The sequence below is a fragment of the Castor canadensis genome, chromosome 6 (genome assembly GCF_047511655.1).
Source record: "Castor canadensis chromosome 6, mCasCan1.hap1v2, whole genome shotgun sequence".
Taxonomy (NCBI): domain Eukaryota; kingdom Metazoa; phylum Chordata; class Mammalia; order Rodentia; family Castoridae; genus Castor; species Castor canadensis.
The window spans coordinates 160557621-160572153 of NC_133391.1; the positions used below are offsets into that span (position 1 = coordinate 160557621).

General features: G+C 33.6%; 1 protein-coding gene across 5 annotated transcripts in view; it reads left to right on the forward strand.

Moving 5' to 3' along the window:
* Positions 1–14533, forward strand: part of Cdh18 (cadherin 18) — a 467108-nt gene that overhangs the window by 373737 nt on the left and 78838 nt on the right. For all 5 annotated transcript variants that reach the window (XM_074077698.1, XM_074077700.1, XM_074077701.1 and 2 more), the window contains one exon: positions 11347–11600. In XM_074077698.1, the coding sequence (XP_073933799.1) occupies positions 11347–11600 (254 nt within the window). The remainder of the gene's footprint in view (positions 1–11346; positions 11601–14533) is intronic.

Here is a 14533-nt window from a genome sequence, read left to right on the forward strand (position 1 = left end):
ATTTCCGAGCATGTTTCAGACACAAATCTCCTTCTTTGGAATTTTCTTTCTGTTTCGAACATCATAATATGCATTAAAAGTAGAAAAGTAGCAATTCCATATCCCTCCTAAAGCTGATGATTCTGATGAGATGAGACACTCTTCTAACCACTTTGCAGTGAATGCACTGAAAATTCACCTGAGCATGTATCTATGTGGACTGACAGTTTATTCCTGCATGGTAGAGATGGTAAACATTAGTGGGACCAGGCACTGTGTATTTTGTTAGTTTTCATACTCACAGTGTATATAAGATAATTACACCATCTAATTTAACAAATGGTTTGGAATGCATCATAAAAGTAAGGAATGTTATAATGCACTTATGAAATTTAAGTCAATTCTAATTCTAAGACTAAAGCATGAAATAAGTTCAATTAAGACCATACTGGTTGTTTTCCAAATACCATATTCTTGGCCTTTTAGTAGATTGTGTTTGCTAAAGTTTTCTATGTCATTTCTTTGATTACATGAGTGACAGAACAAAGATCATTTTTTGCCACTGGATTTTAATGCTTTTGGACTGTGACCTACAAAGAGAAATAATAAGTCATCCTGGTCAATTGTGCATAAGACAATTTCTATCCTGATCATGCTTAGTAGGTTTCTAGTTGAAATATGTTATAAAAACAGAACACTAATTAGAGATTTTTTAGAAGTCAGAAAACCTCAGCCGACATTCTGTTTTTATTCTTATAAGGTTGTAATATCTAGAACATTATTCTGCTCCTCTACAGAGCATTTCAGATGCAATTCGGTGCATTTTTCACTGTATTTATAATGACTTTTGACAGACAACAGTTATTAGGTAACTTTTGTTCTGGTTGTTCATGAGCCCTGGAGTGATAAATCATTTGAAGCTGCATTGAATGTTGTTTTGAACACATATATTCTTACAGTATAATTTAGTACATTAGTTAAAGATTAATATCCTGATGAAATATCCTCATGAGTTAAGCTCTACATATCCATGGTAAGCTTGTTTATGTGTTTATCCATTTAATTATTTTATATATTCATAAATCATTATTTATATATTCATATATCAGACATACATAGTCATATGAGCTTGTATGTAATTATATATCCTGCAAGTTATTTAAAATGAGAGGTTTCTGAGTTTACTTTCCAGCATCCTTGTAATTTTACAGAATGAATGAGAATACACTTTTCTGTCTACAGAAACCTATAGTAAGAATGTTTATGCAAATGTTCTGATCTCCATCAAAAATCCACAACTATATCATCATAAAAAAATCTAGAAAAATGTTATTTAAATTAATGTTACTTTCTTCTGTTTTTGATAAATATCATCATTTAAAATATACATTTCAAGAAAACAACAATAATAATAAAATTAGGGACTACTCCAGAACTTGGCAATTATTTTCATATGTAAAATGGCATTTTTTATAGAAAATGTTGATATTTACCCTTTCATAATTCAGCCATCCTGAAAATGAAAATGTGAATGAAGGTACAGAAGAGAAAACACATAAAGGAGAGACCATTAGAGTCCCTTAGTCTTAGAAGAACAGAAATTCAGGTCCTCCTTGAAATTCCTGAAGAATTGAATTTAAGTCAACTTAAATGATCGATATTTTCAGTGTCTTTGTATTTATGATGGGAATATAATCCCAGAGCAGGAATAGACTAGGTAGCTTAAGGAATTGCAGAAAAGATTAACAAGAGATGATTAAAAGTCCTAAATGTGCAGAACTGGATGATAAAGATTGATGGGAAAGATGATAGTTATCTATAGCAATGAAATAGAAGAGGCAAAGCATTATTTTATAAGTGAGAACAAGCAATGATATGTAAAAGCAATTACAAGGAGTAATAGGGTAAAATTAAGAAACTCAAATCTAAGATAAAAAATCATGTTAACCATTGACAGTGAACTGTTAAATTAGGATACTGAGCAGTAGCTAAAGAAAAGTCAGAGGAGCCCAATTGCCTGAGAAAGTTAAAATTTTGCCAGGATAAGCACTTCAAGCAGGGACCAAAGAGATAAATGATTTTGCCTAAGTAGCCTCTTAGTTTCTTAACCCTGTGAGACTGTGAATTAAAGTAATTACAAAATTAGTCAAAGGTCTGCTAGGTAGAAATACTGATCTTATAAATTCATTTATCATTTAATAGTAAACTCTCAGAAAAGATGCATAAGGCAACTATTAATAATGAGGACATTATACACCACTAAAAGTCTATTTCCTTCTATTCATCAAACTAAAATACTGTATCATACAAATGAGGTTTCCAGTAATACACTTAGTGCTTAAGACACAATTTTATAGAGTTTACTGCCTGAATTCAAATTTGAAGTACAAAACTGACAGGCAATTTTTAGCTTCTCTGTGCCTATTTTCTCATTTATAAAAAGGAAAATTATACCCTGGAAGGAAATTGTGATGATTAAATTGGTTAATTTGTGTAATTGTTTAAGGTACATGTAGCTATTACCTATTTATAAACTTTAAATAAATATTTGAGATTGAGAAAGATCTCTTAATAACCTTCCATGTGCTTGGAATTATTCCAGATACATGAAAAGGAAGATGAATTAGATAATATTCTTTCTCTTGTGGAAAACTGAGTAGGTACAAAATATTGTTATGAGACGTTAAGTGGTAATGCTACAGGTTTACTTAAATTTTTATGAACTCAGATGTTTAAGAAAACCAACTTTTCACCGGTAGGAGAACAGGGAAGACTTTGATTAAGAGATTAATTTTTAACAGCTAATAATGTTCAAGAAAATAAGTATAAGCCAGGGATTTTATATCCAGTTGTATTATCTTTCAAGTGTAGAGATGATAAGCAAACAATTTTGAGCACTGAAAACTGAAGGACATTGTCTTGGGAAATACATCATCTCATCAAGAAGTAATTTTAGATACCAACAGAAAAAGACAAATAGAAAAATTAACTATAATTAGCATCAGGAAAAGGGAGGCAGATCAGAATATAAGGAATATACACAGTACAAATAAACAAAGAACACCACATTTAATGAGGAAATAAGATTTTTAAAAATTTATTTATTTATTACTATACTGGGCCTTGAACTCAGGACCTTCACCTTGAGCTACTCCACCAGCCTTTTTTGTGATGGGTATTTTCAAGATAGGGTCTCTCTAACTATTTGCCAGGACTGGCTTCGAACCACAATCCTCCTGATCTGAGCCTATGTTGCTATAGGCTAAACCACCAGTACCCAGAAAGGTTAAATTGAAATAACTCACTGATTGTTTCACTGATAATAGCTAGCAAGGAAAGAATATTACACAGAGCCAGTAAGTCTTGGTTACTTCTATAAGCCTGATTAAGAGTACAGAGATAATTTTTTTTTTAAATAATGCAACTAACATGTAAAGGAAGTTGGAGGAAACACTACTCTTATTTTATTTATAGATTGATACAAAGAATTAATATTTACTCTTAAAAGAATAAAGATTAAGCAATTATCAAAATTTATAAGAAGAGAATGTAAATGTCAATGTTTCTATGTAACAGAAATCAGAACTTCATACAACAAAAACTAATATCTAAATAAATTAATATAATAAAAAGCAATATGAATAAATGAAAAATAAAATATATTATCTTATTGTCTACCATGATGGTCTGCAAGTCCACATTATAAAAAGATAGAATATTACATTGAAATCATAAAGTGAACAAATCACTTTGTTTGAAATTTATACAAATTACCCATGCAGCACAGTAAACAAGACAGTGCTCCCAAAGCAGAAGTAATGATATTTGTAAGGAGATTTGTCTAGAAAAGGTCTGAGAGAACAAGATTCTATTTCACCTATTTCAGTTCATGACAGATAAAATGTGTTAAAAAGTGAATAATCAATAATATAATTAATTAGGATTTCACATAAAACAATCACTATGTTCTGAAGATAGATCTTCTTTTCCATAAGACCATAGAATATTTCTCAAAATTGGCCAAATGATAGTCTTTGAGAGTATCACAATAAAAGCCCTAATCAAAATAATACAGATAAAGTGCTTAACTCCAAATACAGTGCAACTAGAAACTACTGAAAAAAACTACAAACAAAAAATTCTTCAAGCTGGATATTTAACAACCACTAAATCAGCAAACTTTTCTTTAAAGAATCTCAATTTTTACACAGAAAAAAATAATGAAGACACCGTATTTAATGTTATTAAGAAAGATGAATAAAATTACAGAAATAAATAGCTAGAAAAAAATTCTGGGCACGGTTGTCCACTTCTCTTATCTCAGCACACCAGAGATGAGAAGGAGGATTGTAAATCTAAGGTCAATGGGCTACAAAGAGAGATCCTATTTTTAAAAAGTTAAAGAAGTTATATCAATATTTTCTTTATGCAAATTCTACATAATGTACAATTTTTGGGAAAACTGTTAAAAACAACTTCAAAGATATAGTAAAAAAATCATATAAACAGATTTTTGTGTAAGAAAATGAGAAACTTATAACTTGTTCTCCTTTATTAAATTTATTCAACTCAATGATTGTATCATTCCTGTCTCTGTATGAGGTTTTCTGGTTTACATAAGACAGGGGAAGGGTAAAAGAACAAAGTTAAGAAGGTGAATATAATTGATGTACTCTCAAGAATGAATATAGAATTTTTACATCTGTTGAAGCCACCATAAAGGGGACAGAGGTAGAAAGAAGAAAAGTAGAGGAGATGAACCAATTCGGCTATAATTCAAATATACATGGAATTGTCAAAAGGAAATTCCCTGTGTAGCTATCTTAAACAAACATAAATATCTTTTTTTTTTCTTTTTCAAGAGAACAGAACTGGTCCTATCTGGAGAGATTAGAACCAGAGAGAAGATGTGAAGAGGTTGGGTGTAGAAGGGTGAATATGGTTCAAATATTGTGTATACATCTATGTAAATGGGAAAATGAGACCTATTGAAACTTCCAGGAATGGGGGGAGAAGAATATAAAGGAGAATGGTGAGGGGGTGGATTCAGGTATGAAATATTTAATATGTTGTAAGAACATTTGTAAATGCCACAACGTACCCCATCAAGAACAACAATAAAAACAGAAGGAAAAAAAAGAGAGTTGAGTGTTAAGGATGACCTGCAGGTATTTCCATTTAAATGTTTATTTTAGGTTTAACCATTCCACCACGTATATATTTTCAAAACATTATGTTGTACATTATATATGTATATATACAGCTTTCATTTTAAAATTTAAAAATAAAATGATAAAATTAAAAAAAAAATTTTAATAAGGTATACCTTATTTGATTTCATGCCTACCTGGATTTTTCCAAGATAAGCCTCTCTGGTCAACTTTTACTATGTAAATGTTTCTATTTACATATATTTACATAGGATCATCATCTGCTTTCTTAAGTCTGCTTCTGACTCTCCAAACTTCAAGTCCGTTTCATGTGTAAAACAGCATCCTCCCATCTCAGTATCTTTATAAACATCAATGCACTACAAAATCAATTCTAAGGTCCAAATCTTGTCATCACCAACTCAAAATTCTAAATCTTATCATCCGAATCAGGTATAAGTAAAAATCTGAATAAGTTTCATCCTAGGACAAACATCTTTGCCTATAGATCTGTCAACCTAGAAAGCACGTAATCTGTTCTGAAACTACAATGGTAGGAGAGTTATAACATCATAATTATAAACACTGACATTCCAACATGGGGAAGATGGGAAGAATAAAGGAGTTGTCTGTTCAAACAAGCTTAAAATCCATCAGGGAAAATTCTATTAGATTTCAAGACCTAGGAATTTCTTCTCTGGCTCAAGTCAGCTCTTCAGTCCTTCAGGTTTGTGGGCCATTGCCTCTGCACTGTGCATAAATTGTCTGAAATTGAAGTTTGTGTTGAAAGAATTCTCTGTCACTCCCCTAACTATAAAGCTGAGATTTCAAACAAACCTGACTTCTCATCAAGGGGTGTTTTCTGTCCCAGGAAGACCTGAGAAAATGTAGAAGCTAAAAAACCCAGGGAACAAATTCCATGCTGAAGTCTACACAGAGATTCCAGCATTTAAAATGTTAATTTTCAATTTTTAAAAGGATAGGAGTTGCCAGTGCATATTCCTTTCATATTTTCAAGTCATTGCTTTCTTCCTTAATAAGGGAAACTGATGACTGTAAGGAACTGCCAAATAAAGACCACACCACATGTGGAAAGGAAAGATTTATTGGAACCAGACCACAGGACTGTCACTCTTCAGGTTCAGAATGCAGGTGCTTGGCTGAATTGGGTAGTGGGCTTTACAGGAGAGGCCACGCCATGGGGAAGAGAGAGAGTCTCTGGTCTCCAATTATCTGTGATCACCAGATGGAACAGGTCGACATGCCTGGCTAGTTGAGTAACTGGAAGTTCCTGAGGTATTTTTCAAGCAGAGAAACAAACAGGGGATTTGGGCAAGCAGTCATAAATCAGGGGGTCTAGTTTCAGTGCTAGCCTCAGGACCCTCCACCCACCCTGTAAGGTACTGCCAAATTAAGACCACGCCACGTGTGGAAAGGAAAGATTTATTAGTTCAGACCTCAGGGCTGCCCCCTCACCCTGAGATCAGGGAGCAGCCCCTTGGGTGAATTGGGTAGTTGGCTTTATAGGAAGGGCCAAGCCATGGAGGGAGAGAGTCTCTGGTCTCTGATTATCTGTGATCACCAGATGGAACAGGTCCACATGCCTGAATTTTATCCAGAGAATTAAATCTAAGGAACGTTCTATAAAATGAGAAAAACAATCTGACATTCCTCCTGCAGCACGTCCCCCTAAACATTCATTCACATTAATGATTTCCAGTAGAACACCTTTCCCTAACACTTATCTACTTTTCATATTAATCACTGATAAAGAAACTTGTCAAAGCTTATAAAATTTTGTAAATGGAATGCACTAAATTCTAACAATCATTCCCTAACCACCATCAAATGTCTTGATGAAGCAAAATCTGTGGAGTAAATAGTATTGAACACGTTTTCAAGAACTGTAGCCCCCTCTTTCAGAGACTTTTGGAATCCCTCCAGGAGGAAGAACTCTTCCCAGTTTCTCCTTAAGCTTGAGGGTTAACCACTTGTTTAATCTGAGTGATTGTTTCCAGAGAAACAGCTAAGGGCATAAATGTGGACATTGCAGCACAGAGCTAGTGAAAAGCTCTTACTTACACTCGTGGATAGCCACTGGCTCTGCACACACTTACGCTGTTCATATTATCCCTCATATTTTTGGAGCAATTCCTTGATTCTTTTTGTTTTGATTCAAAGCAGGAAAATGTATGTTTTGAACCCCAGAAGATATGTCATGTTTTCATTTTCTGTGATACCTCAATATCCTGGGTAAATCTTCATTACTCTTTTTTTTTTTAAGTATTTTATACTGTTTTCTCATTAATAACATGGATACTAATGATCCTAATGTACTGTTTTTGATAGAATATATTTTAGATTTAAAAAATCTATTGATAGTTAAGGAAAAAGGAATCCCCATATGCACAGTTCTAAATAGTTTTCCAAAATCTAAAGAATTAATGGAAAATACTGCAGGAGCTATTTAAAATTTATAGATGGTCAGTATTTATACAGCTATGCCATAATTACAGTATAGGAAAATAATCCTAATTCCATTTCTTTGTGGAAAATTGTCAATAGGATAAAAAAACATAAAATAGCATGCTTTATGTTATACACATAATTCTAAATTATCTAAGGATAAATAAATGAATATGATTTACTCCCAGTTTTTCTATACTTTCAATTTGGTCTTGCCACATTTTATTCATAAATGAGATTGTTAAAATATTTCCTTTTGTACCAATTCATCTGCTTCTAAATTCCTGTTCCAACATGAAATAATCCTTTCATTCCTCTGTGGCATCCATCTGCCAGTCTTGGCAAACAAATCTTTCAAAATGTCCCTGCCTGGGGGTAGTTAAACTTATATTAGGTGATCATCAAAATAAAGCCATGTGTTCACATAAACAGTCTGCACCTTAGCGTTAGGTGGGTGACTGTTAAGACATGTGATATCTAAATTGCCAAAGGACCTGCTTAAAAATGGAAAAATGAAGCTTATCATCCTGGATGCACAACCTGATAGTCACATCACAAGTAAAAGAAAAGACAATAAATATAATAAAAAGAAGAAAGCAAATTTAAAATTCTGTAGAAATCTTTTGCTAAAATTGTAAGAAAATATGTTGAATTTAAAATGTAAAAATTAGACAGATTTAAAATAAAATGTCAAATTTAAAACCAGTAAAGTAAAATTAAGATGATGATATATTAAAAAGTCAAGGACAATACATCTAGCAATAGGATTGCCAAGTGAAATGCTTTTCTACTTTGAATTGTTTGTTTTGCTTTGTTTAATGTACTGGAGTTTGAACTCAGTGCTTCATACTTGATAGGCATATGCTCTACTGCTTGAGTCATGCATCCAGCCCTTTTTGGTCTGGTTATTTCTTTTAATTTAAATTTTTGTTTTTGAACTGGCATATATTAATAATACATTCCCATTTCTCCTCTCCCTCATTCCACTTTTTATAAGCAGTGACTGCTAGGTTTTATGATGCTGTCTTCATATGTATATGTGTGGAGTACTTTCAGCCATTTTAGTCCTCTGCATCCTTTCCTTCCCCTCCCTCCTCTGTTATTTTCCAGATAGGTTTTTGCTTTATGCCCAGCCTGGCCTTGACAGGGATCTTCCTATTTCACATTTCCTGCCTTAGCTGGGATGACAAGTACACACCAGCATACTTAGTTTTCTTTTGTTTTCCTTGGAGATGGGGTCTCGGGAACATTTTTTCCCAGACGGCCTCAAAGCACTATCCTGCTGATCTCAGCCCCTAAGTAGCTGGGATTGCAGGTTTGCACCATTGCATTCACACTCCATGTACTACCTTCTATGTAGATATCAAAAATTAGTAAGAGTGTCCAGTTGTTCACATCCCTTGTAGAATTTGTTGTTTTTTCTTTTCTTTTCTTTTTGATAATACCCATTCTAACTGGAGTAAGGTGATAACTTATGGTTTAGGTTTACAACTCCCTGATGGTTAGTTAAAGTTGAGCATTTTCTCATGTACCAGCTGGTTATCTGTGTATCTTCTCTGAGAAACGTCTATTTAGTTTTTATTCATTTTTAAGTGGATTATTAACTTATGAATTTTGTAATTGACTTGTTTGAGTTGTTTCTGCAGTCTGGATGTTAACCTCTTGTCATATATATAGTTTGTAAATGTGTTCCATTCTGTATACTGTCTCTTCACTCTGCTGATTTTGTCCTTTGCTGTGCTAGAGCTTTATAGAGTTATGTCATCTCCCTCATTGATTTTTGTTTTATGGCCTGCCTGTACTTTTGGTGCCATATCCAAAAGAACTTTGTCCAGGACAATTTATTGAAGTATTTACTCTGCTTTCTTGTAATAGTTTCATAATTTTTTATTTTACATTTAAGTTTTTATGCATTTTACTTTGGTAACTGATTATGGTAAAAGATAGAGGTCCAGTCACATTTTTTTAGTCATTCATCAAGTTTCACCAGGACAGTTTACTGAAGTGTCCTTGTCCAAATATGTGTTTTTGGCATCTTTGTCAAAATCATTTGGCCATAATCTCCCTGCTGGGTACGTATATCCAAAGGATATGAAATCACTGTGTTGGAAAGACAGCTGCATCCCCATGTTTGTTGCAGTACTATAGGATCAGGATCCAACCCATATGCTCACCAATAATAGCCTGAATAAATAGAATATGTTGCAAATGCCAATGTAATCTTATTTAAAACAAATAATGAAATTTTTGCCATTTGTGGCAACATAGATGCACCTGGAGATAATGTTAAATGAAATATGTCAAACATGGAGACCCAAATGCCATATGATCTTATTCATTTATGGAATGCATAAACACTGAGATCAAAGATGTAAAGACTAGAATGGTTGTCAGAGGATGGCAAGAATAGAAGAGGAGGTATGGGGGAGAGGTTTTTATTTTATTTTTATTTTATCATTTTTACATTCATTTACTCACATGTGTATACATTGTTTGTGCCACTTTCCCCCTCTACCCCTTTACCCACTTCCTGGCAGAACATATTCCACCCACCCTCTTGTTCTCTGATTTTGTTGAAGAGAAAACATAGGAGATAATAAGAAAGACATATTGTTTTTGTGAGTTTAAGATAAATATAGTTATACAAAGAGATTCCTAGCATTACTTCCATGCACAATTGTATTACAACCCACGTTTGTTCATTGCTACCAGACCTCTTCACTATTTCCTGGTCCTCTTCCCATAGTGGTCTCTGCCAGTTTAAGATTACTATATTTGCTCCTCTGCAGGGAGCACATCAACCACATTCAAGTTTTAGGTTTCCTTCCCTTTCCCTATCTCTCCTGTATGTGTTCTCCCCTTAGTGTGTGACCCATATCCAATAAAATTACTGCATTTGTTTTGGGTCTATAATCCACATATGAGGAAGCACAAACAATTTTTGGCCTTCTGAGCCTGGGTAACTTCATTTAAGATGATGTTCTCCAGTTCCATCCACTTACCAGCAAATGAGAAAATTTCATTTTTTTTTTTTTGTGGCTGAGTAAAATTCCATTGTGTGATCAACCAATTACAAAGACACCTTTACAAGGAATAAATTCCTAGGTACTGTCACATAAGAGAGTGATCATAATTAATATTATATTATATAAATGAAAATAGCTAGAAGAAAGAGTTTGAATTTTCTTATCAAAAAGAAATGATAAATGTCTGTTAATGAATGGATAACCTGAAAAATTTGAATTGATCATTCCACAATGTATAAATTCATTTCAATAACACAATATTGCCTATACAAGTGCAATTGTTGTCCATCTTTATAAATAAATTTAATTTCTGAAAATCGATGATATGAGGTCAGTTATTTAAATATAAAGATTCTATATAATTTTTTAAGTTTTAATAAATTAGTAGCCAATATTTTTAAGTTTTATTTTAACAATGTTGGAAGAAGTTACTACAGAGGACTAATACAGAGGTGTTCCTAAAGCCACATTTCTTTTCCTGTGAAAAATATCCTTTTAAATCTACTCATCACCATATTCAGACTATGTAAAATTACTATGGATTTAGCCTTACATTTTCTAGATTTCTGCTTTAGATGTTTCTATTAAGACAAAACTCAGGAATTGTTTTTAAATAAAACTGTAATGCCTTTACCTTACTGGTTATTTTTCAAAATGGCAAAAAGGATTGTTTGTTTTAAAAATATGGAAGCCACAATATTAAAAATCTTATTTCTCTCTTACAGCCACTGAACTATGAGAAAAAGAAGTCATATACACTGAACATAGAGGGCGCAAACACACACCTTGATTTTCGCTTTTCTCACTTGGGTCCTTTTAAAGATGCTACCATGCTGAAGATCATTGTCGGGGATGTAGACGAACCTCCGCTTTTTTCCATGCCTTCCTATGTCATGGAAGTCTATGAAAATGCCAAGATCGGGACCATTGTTGGCACAGTTTTGGCACAAGATCCTGACAGTGCTAATAGTTTAGTAAGGTATGGTATCCCCGGTCTTTCAGATACATAAAGATTTTTCATTACCTCTCACATTAATTTAATATGAATTAATAATTATTAAATATTTCACTTCAGTGTTGTTTTTCTAATGTCATAATTAAATTATAAAATTGGTTAAGTCTTTTTTATGATACTGGGGTTTGAATTCAGACCCCTCCCCCTTCTAGACAGGTAATCAATCACTTGAATCATGCTCTCAACCCCTTTTGACTTGAGTTGTTTTTTGGATAGTGCCTTATGTTTTGAATGGGCCACTGTGTAACCATAATTCTCCTTTGTCCAGCCTAGTTAGTTTTTTATCTGAGTAACTTAGCGAATAAGATTTGTGAAGTTAAGAATATATGTAAGATATCTCCATGAAAGTTTGCTGACCACACAGATTAATATTTCCACTTAATGTAATGAATGTGGGCATAATCTCTTGAGAAAATTGTCTAGCAATAATAATAATCTAGAACATCTTTGGTAACTTTGTGATAGGAAGTGTGGCTGTAGTGCTAAAAAGTAAAAATTTTGGAATAGACTCATCTGTGACTCCAGGCTCTTCTTGTCATACTAGCTGTGTGGCTTTAGCTAGTCAACTGTCCTTACTGCAAAAGAGGAAAATAATATTGTCTTGTCTGACTTAATGTGAAACTATATGAAACAATATACACAAAGCATCAACTAGAGTGACCTATACCTTGTAGCCACTCAATAAATGCTAAAGTGTCCAAGGCAGTCTAGAGTGCCAACTTAAAGAGAGAACTCTGAAGATGGAAGACTCGTGTAGGAATTCCGGTGTCTCTAACAGCTGAGTGATAGTGGGTCAGTCCTGTTGATGCTCAAATTCCTAATATTTAAGAAGAAATAATAATGTAACATTAGAGTGCTGATAGAATTAAATTATTTTGGAATGTAAGGCCTAGAAAAGTGCCAAATGCTAATTTGCCTAAGCAGAAGAAAGCCCACGTATGTATGTATTATAGCCCAATTTGGCTCATTACCTCTATTTTTCTTCTTTCTACCTTAGTCCCTGTCCTATGGTAGATTCATCCAGTTTAAGGATTATATATTCATTCTTCTATAAGGAGTAATTCAACCATATTCATCTTATTAACTTCTTTCTACATGGAAGTGTTATAGGGAAACTCCCTATGGAGTTAATCTCATCCAAAAATCTTTGACAGAATCATCTAAACTAATGTTTTATCAAAATATCTGGGTACTATGGCCCAGCCAGGCCAACACACAGTGTCGTAGAATGGTGTATAGACACTGTATCCATGTTTCTGGGAGAATGAGTTGAGGAAGATTGAATTCAGCTTCATCCCCTTGATTAGAGATTCAAGCATTAAAGGCATGTTGAAGGAACTAAACTTCTTTGTCTATGAGTGTTACTCTTGTGAAATGGCATGTGGTAAGCATGGAGAGGGATGCTGGAGGATCATGAGGAGATTTTGTGGTATTATCAGGTCTTCAAAATTGATCTTGCCAGCAATACCAATGGATAAAGATGGAAAAAACAGAGAAACTGGAGTAATTAAAACCAAAACAATGACAGGAAGGTTTGCATTTAAAAATAAATAATAAACTTTGTAGAGGAAATGAAAGGGAGACTATATGTGATAAAATATAGGCCAAAGGAGGGAAAATTGATGTTAGGTGCAAACTTTTAGCATTGTTCCAAATTTTTCCACATAAAAGAAAAACACTACATTCCATGTCCTCACCTGCATATATTTTTGAGAATATCTTAGTCATTTCATACTGCTATCACAAATTACATTGGGCAGTGTAGTATAAACAAGATACATTTTTTTCTAAGAGTTCTGGAGGCTGGAGAATTCAAGATCAAAGTGCCAAGCTATCTATTGTCTAGTGAGGGCCTGCTTCCTGGTTTGAAGGAGGCTCACTTCTTGCTCATATGGCAAGTAGCAGAAAAAACAGTGAAGAAAATTCTCTCTCATGTCTTACAAGGCCATAAATCAAATCATGAAAGCCTCTCCAATTTCCACTATCAATTTTCCATCTTAGTCAAGTTGGCTGCTATAAAAAAATTGTCATTGACTGGGTTGGCTTATAAACAGCAGAAATTTATTTCCTTTAGATTTTGAGGCTAGAAACCTAAGATTAGGGTAGCAGAATGGTTGGGTTGTGGTGAGGTTCCCGTGTGTTTCACACTGACAACTCTTCATACTCTCGGTGTTGGAAAGAGAAGTAGCAGACTCTTCACTCTTCCTATAGGGACATTGATACTATTCTTTCCATTCTCATGACCTCACACCTCTCAAAGTCCCTGCCAAAGAATTCTGGAAGATAAAAGTGTCCACTACACACCAGTAGGAAGATACTGGCAGGCAAAAATACAGAGCAAGGACCATAATAAATATCTTATAATCCCTAGGACAATTCCCACAATGAAGAATTATCTGGCCCCAAATTATAATAGGGCTTAAGCTGAGAAATACTGATATAGCATAAATAAATCTGATTGGTAGATTGGGAAAACTGGACTAGTAGTACTCATAAAAACATTTGAAAAGATCTTTGTGGGAGATACGTACCAGTATGTATAATTCATATACACATATAGGCATGTGATTCTTTCAATGTACATATTTCAATTAGTAAAATAAACAATCTCATGGACAATTATCTAATGATATTATTAATTGCCTTAGTTTTTAACCCATCTTGTTAGCTACATTTAGTTGAACAGTCGCCAATGATACATAGATTATCCCAGTTGTTGGGTTGTAGAGATGATTGCTACATTGTCTTTATATGGTAATAGAGGGAAGCATAAATGTTAGCATGAGCATTATTTCTTTCTGTTTTGTTTTGGTTAGACAAGGAAAATGAATCCTGCTACAGATGCTTTAAAACAATTTGAGACTCCATAGCTGTTGTTTGCTGTCATAATTTACATA